At 44.0% G+C, this 16,761-nt stretch overlaps 1 protein-coding gene across 1 annotated transcript; it reads left to right on the forward strand.

Moving 5' to 3' along the window:
• The first annotated feature begins 2,842 nt into the window (after positions 1 to 2,842).
• Positions 2,843 to 8,094, forward strand: C12H12orf76 (chromosome 12 C12orf76 homolog). Its single transcript, XM_046026068.1, has 2 exons — positions 2,843 to 2,983; positions 6,766 to 8,094. The coding sequence occupies exons 1-2, from the start codon at positions 2,851 to 2,853 to the stop codon at positions 6,849 to 6,851; spliced, it is 219 nt and encodes a 72-aa protein (XP_045882024.1). The 5' UTR covers positions 2,843 to 2,850; the 3' UTR covers positions 6,852 to 8,094.
• The last annotated feature ends 8,667 nt before the right edge of the window (positions 8,095 to 16,761 follow it).

Genomic DNA, 16,761 nt, shown 5'->3' on the forward strand with positions numbered 1-16,761 from the left:
TAAGTGTCTGCCTTCAGCTCAGGTCATGATCTCAGGATCCTGGGATCGAGTCCCACATCCGGCTTCTTGCTTGGTGGGGAGTCTGCTTCTCCCTCTGCCTCTGCCCCTCTGCCTCCCCCTGCCTGTGCTCGCTCTCTCTCTCTATTAAATAAAAAAATAAATAAAATCTTTTGTAAAAAAAAGAAAAAGAAATTTAAAAAAACTAGTGCCTCCCAGTGCAAATCAAAACCAGTGATGTATGACTTTAAAACTACTAGGATGGGGGTACCTGGGTGATTCAGTCAGCTGGGTTTTGGACTCTTGATTTCAGCTTGGGTCATGATCTCAGTGTTGTGGGATCAAGCCCCATATTGGGTGTAGAGATTACTTAAACAAACAAAACTTTAAAAAAAAGAAATATATTTAATGGAATATTATTAGGCCACACAAAGGAATGAAATTTTGAAATATTTGATCATATGAATGGACTTTGAGAACATCATGCTTAGTGAAATGAGCCAGACACAGAAGGACAAATATTAGAGGATTCCATTTACATTAAGTACCCAGGATAGTCAAGTTCCTGGGGACAGAAAGCAGAATAGAGTAACTAAGGGAGGGGAGAAGGGAGAGTTATTGTCTAATGCATAGAGCATTTTGGTGGAAGATGATGAATAAGTTTTGGATCTAGATAACAGTAATGGTAATTATACAACATCATTAATGTATTTAATACCACCAAATTGTACATTTGTGAATGGTAAAAATGATAAATAATATGTTATGTATATTTAATCACAATATTAATTAGTTGACTTATTGGTTGATTAACAACTCCCAAAATTTTGTCATTTTTGCTTTTGCTGATGCTTTTATAAGAAAGAATTATAGATGGAAATGTATTACCTGAAATGTAGGGACTTAGATATCACAGATAAATACGACAGTCTGTGATCATGCGTGTATTCACTGTGCAAGCATTTATTGAGCACCTACTATGTGCGAAGCACACACCATGTTAGTAATTTGGGGAAGAAGGGTACAAAAACAAATGAATTTCAGATTGGGCTCTGAAGGTAGAATTGTCAGATATAGCAGAAAATAAAAGCACAGCATTGCTCATTTACGTTTGAATTTCAGATAAGCAACAAGTATAATATCCCATGTAATATTAGGAATGTCCTTTAACTAATTGTTATTCATTGTTTATGTGAAATTAAAATTAAATGAATGCCCTGCACTCCCGAAGGAAGAAATTTATAGTCCAGTTAGAGAAATAAAACATTCACAAGTCACCAGAATACAAAGTACAATGAGCTGAGCATCAAAGGGTCAAGGGCTGTGAGAACTTGGAGGTAGAAACTATATTTAATTGTAAATGGCCTGCTACTTTAGTAGACATATAGTACATATAGCGTACAAATATATGTAGGCTACTAAGTGGGGAAAATGGGCTATTTTCAATACTTTTCTTGTTTTTCTTCCTCCCCTCGCCTTTTTGCTCACTCTACACCCACGCAACAGACATTTGAGAAAACTTTTGCTGTTCCTGGGACTTTTCCCAGCACCAGGGTCAGAGTAGTGAACCAGATAGACATTGTCTTGCCTTCATGGAGTTCACAGTTTGGTGGGGAAGACAGGTAACAACCGGGAAACGCCAAAGAAAAGAATCATTTGAGATAGTAATGACAACAATAAGAGAAGGTAGGCTGAGTGTGGAGGCTGTGTTGGGGGCTCCAGAAGGGGCACTCTGAGGGCAGACACTTGGGCAGAGGCCTCCGTGCTATATAGCTGCCTGTCATGCACATGGCATAGGGAAAAGCATTTCAGCAAAGGGAACTGTAAAAATCCTGAAGCAGAAACAAAAACCGATGTCAAAGCGCCGGGGACTAAATTACACATGGTACATTCTCATTAAACAATTACCTTGTTTCTTTTTTTTTTTCCCCCTAGTCCTTTTATTGAAGGGTGTATGCATTTAAGCTGAAATAGTTAAATGATAGGCAGCCAAAGAAAGAAAATAAAACTAGGCATTGCAATAATCCACAAACTATTAGGTAGACTACAGTGATTTTTAGGGTCCATTTTAAGCCCACTTTTCTAAGACATATTTTCCAGAGTAACAACAGAATAATGCAGAATAACAATAATCTCAATCACTTATAACGTATCATGTCATTTACATGCATTTATTTGGGATGAAGAGAGATTGCAATTCAGGACCTGCAAGCTATGGCAAAACCATAGACAAGTTCAACAAACAAAGGAGAGGGACTTACTTTATGACAAAGGAGGAGGAAGTTGGGGGGGGGGGGGGTTTGAAGGAAAGTCCATCGCAGAAAAGCAAGAATTCGGTGTGATGACAGTTTCTCCCTGTCTGGGCTGCAGGGGTAGTCACTTTCTTGTAGGAGATTAAGGGCTTCCTGAGAAGGTGGCATGTGTCAAATGGTACTACAGTGTCTATTTCTTGGGTCTTTAGCGAAGATCTAATAAGAAAATACGCGGATTCATTAAAAAACCTTCAATAGACCCAAAACGGACCCAAAAGCCCTCTACGGAAAGAGGCTCGCCCGGCGCCCACAAAAAGGGGAACGTTGGTCACGGCGGAATGGTGATCGAGATGGACGTTGCCCCAGACGGAACGGTGATCCCTCTGAAAAGCGGCCCGGGCGAACTAAAAACTTTCGCCAAAGAGGGACGTCCATCCCGGAGGAACCTCGCGCGACAGAGCATCCCTCCGCCCGGGATTATGGTTACCCTGGCAACGACGCACGCCGGCTGGGCGGGGGCAGCGCCGGAAGGAGCGGCGCGCGGAAACGGAAGCGGGGCTTTCGGCGGAAGTGACGTCCTCGCCCCAGCGGCCCGGAAAAGATGGCGCGTCTTGAGTGCTGGTGGCTGTGTTTCGGCCTGGGCAGCCTTCTGGCGGGGCAGGCGGAGGCCCCGAGCCCCGTTGAGCCGCCGGAGCGGAGCCGGCCGTACGCCGTGCTGCGTGGGCAGAACCTGGGTGAGCTGCTGCCGGCCGAATGGCTGCGGGCGGAGGGCACTTGGGAGGAAAGGGTGTGCAGCTGCGGCCGTGCTGAGCCCGTCCCACTCCGCGCCAGGCTTGTACTAGATAGGCTCTCCTTGTGCGCTGGTTGCATGAATGAGCTCGTTGTTGAGCCCCATCTTTGGCTGCGTGGGCCCAGGCTGGGCAACAAGGGTGACTTAATGAGAAAGCTCAGGAGTGCAGCCCCGTTTTCCCCGATGAAGAGGAAACTCATGTGAAGTCACTTCCCCACGTTTACACAGTTAGGATAGCGGTGGCAGCCAGTACTCGCCCCCCCCAATACTCGCCCCCCCCACACACACGCACCCTGCTTTTCGAATGAGTATCTGTTTTCGATAACCTAAAGAAATCCGAAGGGGATTTTCCCCTTTTACGGAAAAAGGCAAAAAAGTTAAAAGAGAGCTCAGCAGGTGTTCTGCAGTGCACACCCCCAGCAGCGAGAGTGGCAGCACCAAACTCCGTTCCCGGAACTACACTCAGCCTCTTAGCATCGCGCTGTTACAGCTTTGAAATGTGTCTGAGTATCTGTGCGTGTTCTCGATTTATTTTGTGTATCCCTTAGCTAAATGTGTCTTAAGGTATCAGAAAAGCCTAAAGTTATTTTGGGGGTCCGGGAGGCTCAGTTTTTTCCTCTTAAATTGATGGCAGCTTTTTTTGCTTTATGCCATTTCTGCTTATGAAAGTTTTCATGGGTATAGGACTTTCAGAGAACCTAGGAAACTAGCACTGGAACCTAGGTTTGCTTTTTTTGTTTTAAAGATTTTATTTATTTATTTGACAGGCAGAGATCAAGGTAGGCAGAGAGGCAGGCAAATAGAGAGGTGAAAGCAGGCTCCCCGCTGAGCAGAGAGCACGATGTGGGGCTCGAACCCAGGACCCTGGGATCATGATCTGAGCCGAAGGCAGAGGCTTTAACCCACTGAGCCACCCAGGCGCCCCTGGAACCTAGGTTTTGTAAAGACACCTATTTACACACACAAGTATATACGGTGTACATGGCTTTGGAAGGGGTCCTGGAGCTTAAAGCTTCGGAAAATTGCCAATAACTCTTCCTCTTCTGCCAAAGCCCTTCCTTTCCTCTATTCCTCAGTGATATATCTGAATCTCTGTACCACATAGTAGTATCATTTTTGGATTATCTTGAGACTCATTTACGTTTGAATTGAATGTCTGTGTTGACCACTTACTGTGTACCTAGCACTGCTGAGTGGTTTCCACATGCTCTGCTGCTTAGTCCTTTGGAGCAGGAGAGTTTCTCCACAGTGGTTCTATGACATCGTGGACCAGATGGTTCTTTGCGGGGGAGGTAAGATGCACTGTACTGAGCACTGTAAGATGTTGAGGGCATCTCCAGCCTTCACCGGCTAGATGCCAGTAGCACACCTGACTCCCAGTCTGAATAATCAGAATATCTCCAAAGAGTACCAGCTGTCCACTAGGAGCAAAATCGCCCTGGCTGAGAACCACTGCTGAACAATAATACTATTCAAAGAGTGGTCTGCAGGCCAGTGCAGTTTCCAAATTATTTATCTGCAAAGAGAGGACTACAGAAATTTAGTGTTTTTAACAAAATTAACAATTTGACACTGTCACCACATCCAAGCAAGTAGAAGTCAGACCTAGGTGTCCATGGACTGACCTGCTTCATAGGTAGAGGGAGCTGCTTACTAGTCATGCACATAGTAATGGCCTGGGACTGGCCACAAGTTTTACCACAGATAGCGTAGAAAACAGTACCCTAAACAGTCCTGTGCAGGGGGTATTTTTGTCTCCATCTTTACCGAGGAGGAAACAGAGAGATCGTGTAATTTATTTGAGAACACATAGCCTGTCAGTATAGATGGGAGCCCAGACTGCCTGACCCCACACCTTGAGTTCATGACCGCTGTACCGTGTTGCCTGTTTTGGTCATCATAATGGCTTTCACTTACCGTCTGCATGTTCTATGTCTGCACTCTGTTGAGTGCTTTTCATAGGCTACCACAGTTAGGTTTCAGAAAACCCTCTTGAGGTGGGTTTCACTTGCCACATTTTAGAGATGTAGGAAATGAAGTTCAGCCATTGGACGTGACCAATAAGGAAGGACCCAAGTAGTCTTGGGTTCTGCCTGAGCCTGCCATTCAGGCAACTAATACCATGTGCAAAGTGCAGGAGAGGACAAAGATGAAGAATGGGAGAATCTATCAAGCCCCAAATGGATAGCTGTCCACATGGGCATTATGTACCTAACAACCCATCATTTTAAACCTTTTCAAATGCTTTTTGAGATTCTGTTCTCTACTTCCAGCCTCCTACATTCCTGCTTTGGGAATTTGGTTGGGGGCTTTTGGGGGGGAAGGCGGGGAGAAAGAGGGTTGTTTGTTTTTGAGAGTGCTTTCAGAATGTCAGATGCAGGAGAATGGTTTAAATGGGATAAGGCAACTTGAGGTCCAGTTACAGTGAGAACCTTAGAAATTCGTGGAATTCAAAACTTTGCAAATAAGGGCGGGTATTTAGATAACAAGGCCTGTTTTGAGATAGGACATTTAGCTTATATGAGTTGTAGGTTGTCTTTATCACCTATATTCTTCTTCCCCTTCCTCACCAAAAAAAGTATTTCTGTGTGGTCAGTATTTAAATAACTGGGTTCCATATGGAGGCATTTCGTAGGGGTCACAAATACCCCAGACTACTGATTTAAATAAAACTTTGGTCAAATCTTGTTTTTTCAGTAGGCACACTAGAGAACAGCCATGGTTAGTCTCCCATTGGAACCTGGGATGGGCCCACATACTTACAAACAAATGTACACTTGCTTGGTAAAGGTAAGATCTTTAACTCTTGTTAGACCTCTGAAGTAGTCACACAAATGGGATTGCCCTTCCCTTCCATGGGTGGCTGGTTACGTTAAGGCCTCAGTCCTTAGGTCTAGTCCTCTACCGGGACTCAACCCTAGTGCTTAGTTGTAGTTTCCATTTCTCACTTGAGCACTGGTGGTTTTGCACCTGAAATTTACTCTCTGAAATGGAATAAGTTTGTGAAGTTCATTGCTTCTTGGATCCGAAGGCCTTTTTCTCTTCTAGAGATTAAAATGCTTTACTCTTTTTTTCATCTCCAGTTTTTATGAATGGCTTTAAAAACGTTGGGTTCCCTGCTTCTGTTCTTGTCACCTATAATCGGGTGATTCTCCATACAGCCAGAAGGATCTGGTTTCCCACGTTAATTGCATCATGTCACTCTTTGCCTTTGGCCCTCCCTGTAAACTTACAGTAAACCCATGTTGGCATCGTGGTCCACGAGGCCCTGCATGAACTGGCTACAGCCTTCCTCTCTGGCTTCATTTCCTGCCTCGCTTCCTCCCCCCTCAGCCATGCTCGCCTCTTTCTGTTCATTGGCTTTCTGGGCTTGTCTGGCCCCAAGAGCTTGCTTTTGCTGACCCTTGGGGCCACAGTGCTCTCCTTGCAGTCTTCACAGGGCCGGCTTCACAGGGCCCCCGCTACCCTACCTACCACTGCACTACCTACCCTAACCCCTCCTCACCCCTCTCCCCCTGTCATTGTCACATTTCTTCAAGCCCTGTGAGCTGCTCTTACTCGTCTACATCTTCTCCCGCCCCACTTGGAAACATCCTTAGAGAGAATCTGTTGGTGTGTGTCTGCCACACACCGGGCACAGTGCCTGGCACTGAGTGGCATTTGGCAAATTATCGGCAAAAAAACGGATGAACTGCCATCAGGAGGTGATCTGTTTTCCTTTCGCAGTGTTGATGGGAACCGTTTTCAGCGTCCTGCTGGTGACCGTGATCCTTATGGCATTTTGTGTCTACAAGCCCATTCGCCGTCGGTGACAGCCGCGTGACCAAGTTCTTCCACAAGTATTGGAGGAAAGTGTAAATTGTGTTGCACATGGGTCTTGGAGAATTGGAATTAGAGCTTCACCACTTGGAAATGACCTTCAGGCTGGACAGTTGGTAAATGTGAAATGGTTTAGAAAAAACATCCATCTGGCAGTTATTTTTTTCCTAACACTGTAATGTAAATAATTGACTCTGCTTCTCGATGTTTCTTTGTATATCTGGCTGCACTTAACACTTGTTACAAGAAGGACCTGAAGCTACAAGTTTCAGTATAAAGATGGGAAAACCGCTAACTATGTCAGTGGTGGGAAAACCACACTGGAAAGGACTCATCCCGAATATTGGAAAATACTCATAAGAGGAAGACTTGACATGTAGACATTCCATACTTGAGAACCATTTGGTCACAGTGGGGTTAAGAATCGTGTGTTTTTAGTTAGATTGAGTTGGCCTGGGATGCCCTGGTTGCAAAGCAGTGTCAGCTGTGGGGAACTTAGGCTGTCAGCCTCGTGCCACATCTGGGTCTGCACCCAGATGCCCCCGCTGAAGTCAGGGCCGCATTAGCTAGGCCTGTGACCATGAGCACCCTAGGGCTGGAAGGCTCTGAGTTGGGCTGATTACTGGTTGGCCCATCTGAAAAAGAGCTCCATCCTACTTAAACACATTGAGCTCCCTGGGGCTGCACCCAAGCCTTTCCAGGCCCTGGCCTAAAGCTTGTGGCAGCTTTTCAGATTTGGAATCTAAAAGAAACTCAGCAGGACTCTTTCTAGCTGTGGATGAGGAGGTCCTCAACCCACAGAAGTGTCCTACTATGAAAGTAGGAGGCTGAGAGGCAGGTGGATGTGCGTTTACACAGATTTCATCTCAACCTTGAAAATGCTGCTGTTTTGCACTGTTGAAATGGATTGTTTTTTCCTGTTGAAATGATACTTTCATACTTACGAAGTGGTTAACAGTATTTATTTTAAAGGTGCTAGGCTTAATTTTCTTTGTTATTGAACTTAAATGCTTGTCTTATGTTCCACTCACCTCACTGATGGGTGTTGTTTTTTGGATTTGTTTTTTTTTTTTTTAAAACAACCCGCACTGAATGTGAAATAACTAACGTAGGACACTGTGACTGTCGGACTTCAGGATTTTGTGTGTAACCCTAACATTGAGCCACTGAAATGTTCATTGTTTTGTGGTTTTGAGCAAAGTGTCAGTTAAAATTAAAGTAAAATCTTACATGCTATTTGACTCCTAGTGATTTATTTTCTAAGCGTCTAAAATGTGGGTGTGTAAGTTTGCATCTGCTCTACTCAGGGAAGCGCCGTGAAGTTGCATTTTAAAATTTATATGTGTGAAGTAAGACAGTTGCCCCAAGGCAAGGTATTATTTCTGGAAACTGAGCCATAAGTAATATCTCAGGCCAGGCCAGGGGTCTGAAGCTGGATTTGTGTCCCCGCTTCTTCAGAGCCTCAGTTTTTCACCTGCAAAGTGGTCCTATACACACCTTATCTTTCTTAATTATGGTGAAGACCAAACACTGTGAAACCAGTGGTGACAGGGGTGGGGTCACCGCCTGTGGTCTGTCCCATAAAAAACCAGGGTTACTGATGGACTACAGGGTTGGAGCAGGTGGGATTCTGAGAGGCTGGCACTGACAGCTAAGTCCCAGGAGGGCGCATCCCCACCTCATCTGGAATGCCTTATTTTGATACACTGCCCAAAAATTTGCTGGCATTTTTAGGACTGAGGGAAACAGTAAAAACTTACTTAGTAGGCCTATAAACCAACCTTGTAACCTGCCGTTTGCCCAGTGATAACTAGGCAGCTTACAATAGAATCACGTCCCAATTTTCAGAAACAACCTTGCAATAGTTATTCCATATACAAATCCCAAAACCCAGCCTATGTCTTCATTCCAGTGTTACCATCTGCTCAGCATGAGATTTCAATCTAAAGTCAGACACAGAGTAATCTTTGTAGAAAGAGGCTTATTACAGAGATGAGTAAGGATACAGACCTCAGTTCTGGGAGAGAGAGAGAGAAATCTACTGAAACTTCTGTACACCAGGACTGACACTAATACTTTTGAAGTAGCATTATTTCCTTTACTTGTGTCTCTGGGAATACAAGGTTAGGGGGAGGCAGCCAAAGCCCCCTAAACTGAACTGTGCCCAGAATACCCACCGTGTACCTAAATGAACGTATTCACTTCATTTATACCGACCATAAAAACGGCTTATCTTAGTAAGTATTAATCTTAACTTTGTTTAAATTTGAGATGGATAAATCTGTGAATGCTGCTTGGGATTTGGGGCCTCTGGAAGTCTTACTAATACTACATTTTTTTCAACTGGACCGCAATCTGAATTCTGCACTTTTCCAGATGTGGGTGTAGTTTGGACTTTGAACCCAAACACTTAACATGCACTGCAGATAGTCCTGGGAAGCAGCTGTCGTGAATCTTGCCTTCCTTGAGGTCTTCGGCATTCAGCAGGAAACCCCTGGTTACGGAAAGTCCGGCCATCTCTTCCCTGATTATTTAGAGCAGACCTCGCTTCCTTGAGAGGCCAACACCATGTTACCTATGGTGTGTTCAACTTGCTCATGGAACAGAGTATCTAAAGTGCTTTGGCTCCGTTTCCTGCTGGTACTGCACCACCGAAGCTTTAATGAACCTAAAGGTGAAAAAACTGTTGTTTTCTTTTTTTTTTTTAATTAATTTATTTATTTTTTCAGCGTAACAGTATTCATTGTTTTTGCACAACACCCAGTGCTCCATGCAATATGTGCCCTCCCTATTACCCACCACCTGATTCCCCCAACCTCCCACCCCCGTCCCTTCAAACCCCTCAGGTTGTTTTTCAGAGTCCATAGTCTCTTATGGTTCACCTCCCCTTCCAATTTCCCTCAACTTCCTTCTCCTCTCCATCTCCCAATGTCCTCCATGTCATTTGTTATGCTCCACAAATAAATGAAACCAAATGATACTTGACTCTCTCTGCTTGACTTATTTCACTCAGCATAATTTCTTCCAGTCCCGTCCATGTTGCTACAAAAGTTGGGTATTCATCCTTTCTTTTTCTTTTTTTTTTTATAAACATATAATGTACTTTTATCCCCAGGGGTACAGGTCTGTGAAATCACCAGGTTTACACACTTCACAGCACTCACGATAGCACATACCCTCCCCAATGTCCATAACCCCCTCCCCCTCTCCCAACCCCACCTCTCCTCAGCAACCCCCAGTTTGTTTTGTGAGTCATTTATGGTTTGTCTCCCTCCCAATCCCATCTTGTTTCATTTATTCTTCTCCTATCCCCCTAACCCCCCATGTTGCATCTCCACGTCCTCATATCAGTGAGATCATATGATAGTTGTCTTTCTCCGATTGACTTATTTCACTAAGCATGATACCCTCTAGTTCTATCCACGTCTTCGCAAATGGCAAGACTTCATTTCTTTTGATGGCTGCATAGTATTCCATTGTGTATATATACCACATCTTCTTTATCCATTCATCTGTTGATGGACATCTAGGTTCTTTCCATAGTTTGGCTATTGTAGACATTGCTGCTATAAACATTCGGGTACACATGCCCCTTCGGATCACGTTTGTATCTTTAGGGTAAATACTCAGTAGTGCAATTGCTGAGTCATAGGGTAGTTCTATTTTCAACATTTTCAGGAAGCTCCATGCTGTTTTCCAGAGTGGTTGCAGCAGCTTGCATTCCCACCAACAGTGGAGGAGGGTTCCCCTTTCTCCACATCCTCGCCAGCATCTGTCATTTCCTGACTTGTTAATTTTAGCCATTCTGACTGTGTGAGGTGATATCTCATTGTGGTTTTGATTTGTATTTCCCTGATGCCAAGTGACGTGGAGCACTTTTTCATGTGTCTGTTGGCCATCTGGATGTCTTGTTCATGTCCTCTGCCCATTTCTTGATTGGATTGTTTGTTCTTTGGGTGTTGAGTTTAATAAGTTCCTTATAGATTTTGGACACTAGCCCTTTATCTGATACATCGTTTGCAAATATCTTCTCCCATTCTGTCAGTTGTCTTTTGGTTTTGTTAACTGTTTCCTTTGCTGTGCAAAAGCTTTTGATCTCGATGAAGTCCCAATAGTTCATTTTTGCCCTTGCTTCCCTTAGCCTTTGCCGATGTTCCTAGGAAGATGTTGCTGTGGCTGAGGTCGAAGAGGTTGCTGCCTGCGTTCTCCTCAAGGATTTTGATGGATTCCTTTCTCACATTGAGGTCCTTCATCCATTTGAGTCTATTTTCGTGTGTGGTGTAAGGAAGTGGTCCAATTTCATTTTTCTGCATGTGGCTGTCCAATTTTCCCAGCACCATTTATTGAAGAGGCTGTCTTTTTTCCATTGGACATTCTTTCCTGCTTTGTCGAAGATCAGTTGACTATAGAGTTGAGGGTCTATTTCTGGGCTCTCTATTCTGTTCCATTGATCTATGTGTCTGTTTTTGCGCCAGTACCATGCTGTCTTGATCATGACAGTTTTGTAATAGAGCTTGAAGTCTGGAATTGTGATGCCACCAACGTTGGCTTTCTTTTTCAATATTCCTTCGGCTATTCGAGGTCTTTTCTGGTTCCATATAAATTTTAGGATTTTTTGTTCCATTTCTGTGAAAAAAAAAATGGATGGTATTTTGATAGGGATTGCATTAAATGTGTAGATTGCTTTAGGTAGCATAGACATTTTCACAACATTTATTCTTCCAATCCAGGAGCATGGAACATTTTTCCATTTCTTTGTGTCTTCCTCAATTTCTTTCATGAGTACTTTATAGTTTTCTGCATATAGATTCTTAGCCTCTTTGGTTAGGTTTATTCCTAGGTATCTTATAGTTTTGGGTGCAATTGTAAATGGGATTAACTCCTTAATTTCTCTTTCTTCTGTCTTGTTGTTGGTGTAGAGAAATGCAACTGATTTCTGTGCATTGATTTTATATCCTGACACTTTACTGAATTCCTGTACAAGTTCGAACAGTTTTGGAGTGGAGTCTTTTTGGGTTTTCCACATATAGTATCATATCATCTGCGAAGAGTGATAGTTTGACTTCTTTGCTGATTTGGATGCCTTTAATTTCTTTTTGTTGTCTGATTGCTGAGGCTAGGACTTCTAGTACTATGTTGAATAGCAGTGGTGATAATGGACATCCCTGCCGTGTTCCTGACCTTAGCGGAAAAGCTTTCAGTTTTTCTCCATTGAGAATGATATTTGCGGTGGGTTTTTCATAGATGGCTTTGATAATATTGAGGTATGTGTCCTCTATCCCTACACTTTGAAGAGTTTTGATCAGGAAGGGATGCTGTACTTTGTCAAATGCTTTTTCAGCATCTATTCAGAGTATCATATGGTTCTTGTTCTTTCTTTTATTAATGTGTTCTATCACATTGATTGATTTGCGGATGTTGAACCAACCCTACAGCCCTGGAATAAATCCCACTTGATCGTGGTGAATAATCCTTTTAATGTACTGTTGAATCCTATTGGCTAGTATTTTGGTGAGAATTTTTGCATCTGTGTTCCTCAAGGATATTGGTCTGTAGTTCTCTTTTTTGGTGGGATCCTTGTCTGGTTTTGGGATCAAGGTGATGCTGGCCTCATAAAATGAGTTTGGAAGTTTTCCTTCCATTTCTATTTTTTGGAACAGTTTCAGGAGAATAGGAATGAGTTCTTCTTTAAATGTTTGGTAGAATTCCCCTGGGAAGCCGTCTGGCCCTGGGCTTTTGTTTGTTTGGAGATTTTTGATGACTGTTTCAATCTCCTTACTGATTATGGGCCTGTTCAGGTTTTCTGTTTCTTCCAGGAAGAAATTTTGTCTGTCAAATAAATATTTGTCTGTCAAATGAATAAAATCTTTAAAAAAATAATAAAATAAAATTGTTAGATATTCTTGTTGGACAGACCCTTTGAGTATGATATCGTGTCCTTCCTCATCTTTTTTTTTTTAAGATTTTAATTATTTGACAGAGATCACAAGTAGGCAGAGAGGCAGGCAGAGAGAGGGGGCGAAGCAGGCTCCCTGCTGAGCAGAGAGCCGGATACGGGGCTCGATCCCAGGACCCTGAGATCATGACCTGAGCCGAAGGCAGCGGCTTAATCCACTGAGCCACCCAGGCGCCCCGATCCTTCCTCATCTCTTATTTATAGTCTTTGGCTTAAAATCTAATTGATCTGATATAAGGATTGCCACCCCAGCTTTCTTCTGATGCCCATTAGCATGGTAAATTGTTTTCCTCCCCCTCACTTTAAATCTGGAGGTGTCTTCGCGTCTAAAATGAGTTTCTTGTAGGCAACATATAGATGGGTTTTGTTTTTTTATCCATTCTGATACCCTGTGTCTTTTGAGTGGGGCATTTAGCCCATTAACATTCAGGGTAGCTATTGAGAGATATGAATTTAGTGCCATTATTAGCCTGTAAGGTGACTGTTACTGTATATTGTCTCTGTACCTTTCTGATCTACTACTTTTAGGCTCTCTCTTGGCTTAGAGGACCCCTTTCAATATTTCCTGTAGAGCTGGTTTGGTGTTCGCAAATTCTTTCAGTTTTTGTTTGTCCTGGAAGCTTTTTATCTCTCCTTCTATTTTCAATGATAGCCTAGCTGGATAGAGTATTCTTGGCTGCATGTTTTTCTCGTTGAGTGCTCTGAATAAATCATGCCAGCTCTTTCTGGCCTGCCAGGTCTCTGTGGATAAGTCTGCTGCCAATCTAATATTTTTACCATTGTATGTTACAGACTTCTTTTCCCGGGCTGCTTTCAGGATTTTCTCTTTGTCACTAAGACTTGTAACTTTTACTATTAGGTGACGGGGTGTGGACCTATTCTTGTTGATTTTGAGGGGGGCTCTCTGCACCTCCTGGATTTTGATGCTTGTTCCCTTTGCCATATGAGGGAAATTCTCTCCAATAATTCTCTCCAATAGACCTTCTGCTCCCTCTCTCTTTCTTCTTCTTCTGGAATCCCAATTATTCTAATGTTGTTTCGTCTTATGGTGTCACTTATCTCTCGAATCCTACCCTCATGGTCCAGTAGCTGTTTGTCCCTCTTTTGCTCAGCTTCTTTATTCTCTGTCATTTGGTCTTCTAGATCACTAATTCTTTCTTCCGCCTCATTTATCCTAGCAGTGAGAGCCTCCATTTTTGATTGCACCTCATTAATAGCTTTTTTTATTTCAACTTGGTTAGATTTTAGTTAATTTCTCCAGAAAGGGCTTTTATATCTCCAGAGAGGGTTTCTCTAATATCTTCCATGCCTTTTTCGAGCCTGGCTAGAACATTCAGAATCGTCATTCTGAACTCTTGATCTGACATATTACCAATGTCTGTGTTGATTAGGTCCCTAGCCTTCGGTACTGCCTCTTGTTCTTTTGTTTGTGGTGATTTTTTCCGCCTTGTCATTTTGTCCAGATAAGAGAATATGAAGGAGCAAATAAAACACTGAAAGGGTGACAAAGACTCCAGAAAAATGCGCTTTAACCAAATCAGAAGAGACCCCATATCGTGGGGGGGGCGGGGAGGAGAAAGGGGATAAAAAGAGGTTCAGAAAAAAAAAAAAAGAAAAATATAAAAAAGAAAGAATATATATATATATATTAGATAAACTAGTCAAAAAGCGTTAAAAAAGAAAAGGATAAAAGTTTAAAAAATTTTGGCAGAAGTAGAAAAAAGAAAGAAAAAAACATTGAAAAAAAAATTGAATTAACCACAAGACGAAAGAATCATTGGGAGAAAGCCATGAGTTTGGTGCTTTGCTTTCTCCTCCTCTGGATTTCCGATGCTGTCCTAGGTATTGAACCTGCTTTCCTTGGTAGATGCACTTCGTCCAGGCTGGATTTTTTGTTGATCTTCTGGGGGAGGGGCCTGTTGTAGTGACTCTCAAGTGTCTTTGCCCGAGGTGGAATTGCACCGCCCTTACCGGGGGCCGGACTAAGTAATCTGCTCGGGTTCGCTTTTGGGAGCTTTTGTTCCCTGAACGCTTTCCATAGAGTTCCGGAGGACGGGAATGAAAATGGCGGCCTCCTAGTCTCCGGCCCGGAGGAGCCGAGAGCCTGGGGCCCCACTCCTCAGTGCGCCCCCAGAGGACAGCACCCCATCACTCCCATATCCCCAGCCTCCAGCCATGCTCCGAGCTCACCCAGCCCGCAACCAGTTCAAGGTAACCCCGAGCTGAGAGTTCAGTCCTCGGCTCTGTCTCTGTAGCCGGCTTCTCCGTTCTAACACCTGCGAGCTCTGCGACACTCCGACACCCCCGATCCTTCTGTGACCCTGCGGGACCTGGGGCCACACTGACCTCGCATGGGCTTCACCCCGGTTTAGCCTCTGGAGCGATGTCCCTCAGTGGAACAGACTTTTAAAAGTCCTGATTTTGTGCTCCGTTGCTCCACCGCTTGCCGGGTACCGGCCCCTCCCCCTGCGGTCTATCTTCCTGTCACTTTGGATTCACTTTTCCGCCAGTCCTACCTTTCAGAACGTGGTTGATTTTCTGTTTCTAGAATTGCTGTTCTTCTTCTCTTCGATCTCCCGTTGGATTTGTAGGTGTTTGCAATGTTTAGATAAGCAATTCAGCTGATCTCCTGCTACCTGATGTAGTCTCAGCCTGCTACTTCTCCGCCGTCTTGACTCCTCCCCCTGTTATTTTCTTTTTAATTAGGTAATCCAGTTATTGCCTCAGCTATTGCCTCTTGACCTAAAGGGAATGAGTTTTCTTTTTCTTTTATTTATTTTCAGTGTAACAGTACTCATTGTTTTTGCACCACACCCAGTGCTCCATGCAATACGTGCCCTCCCTATTACCTACCACCTGGTTCCCCAACCTCCCAGCCCCCGCCCCTTCAAAACCCTCAGGTTCTTTTTCAGAGTCCATAGTCTCTCCTGGTTCACCTCCCCTTCCAGTTTCCCTCAACTTCCTTCTCCTCTCCATCTCCCAATGTCCTCCATGGCATTTGTTATGCTCCACAAATAAGTGAAACCATATGATACTTGACTCTTTCTGCTTGACTTATTTCACTCAGCATAATCTCTTCCAGTCCCATCCATGTTGCTACAAAAGTTGGGTATTCATCCTTTCTGATGGAGGCATAATACTGTATCGTGTCTATGGACCACATCTTCCTTATCCAGCAAATGAGTTTTCTTCACAGTGCCCCACTGGCTCGGTATTGTCTACTTTTCCCCAAAGCAAAGCAGCTCCTTCACATCTTCCTGGAAATACCAAGGCCGCATTTCTCGAGCCCAGATGTTTTTCTACTGGTCACTGCCTCTATTTGTGTTTTTATGTGTCTTTTCAAGATTTTTTTTTATTTGAGAGAGTACAAGCAGGGCAGGGAGGAGGGAAGGGCAGAGGGAGAAGCAGACTCCCACTGAACAGGGAGCCTGATGCAGGGACTCGATCCCAAGCCCCAGAGATCATGACCTGGACTGAAGTTTTAACCAACTGAGCCACCCAGGTGCCCCCCACTTCCTCATCCCTGTTTTTTAATACCAAAGTAATTGGGTGTAGGATAAATCTGGAAGCCCTGATTATCACCTGAACATCTAAGATCAGCCTCACAGAGCACTTCGGCCTCAGAGGGGAGAGCATCTTCAGTCCCATGAGCTATCTGAGGTTGGCGCGGCTTCCTGGACTCCAGAGGAGCCAGGCCACCTCCAGCAGGACCACTGCAGTCTCTCCCAGCAGACCCTGTGCTGGTGGGCTTTTCAGTTTCTATGTGAAATGAGCAGCGTGGGGCATGTGGACTATATGACCCCGGTGGGGAGGCTGAGAGGAGCAGGTCACCTTGGTAATGGACACCAGGTGGCACAATGCATTCTCCTGTTGGAGTCACATACGGGGATATTCAGCGACTGGAGAAACCCGGTGAAAAGGAACAAAGACTCAAAGGCTGGCTAGGA

The sequence above is a fragment of the Meles meles genome, chromosome 12 (genome assembly GCF_922984935.1).
Source record: "Meles meles chromosome 12, mMelMel3.1 paternal haplotype, whole genome shotgun sequence".
NCBI lineage: Eukaryota > Metazoa > Chordata > Mammalia > Carnivora > Mustelidae > Meles > Meles meles.

Excerpts from the sequence above, each read along its gene's own strand:
- C12H12orf76 (XM_046026068.1), top strand. The coding sequence starts at position 2,851 with ATGGCGCGTCTTGAGTGCTGGTGGCTGTGTTTCGGCCTGGGCAGCCTT. Across the intron at positions 2,984-6,765 it reads GCTGCGTGGGCAGAACCTGG|TGTTGATGGGAACCGTTTTC; the intron begins GTGAGCTGCTGC and ends TTCCTTTCGCAG.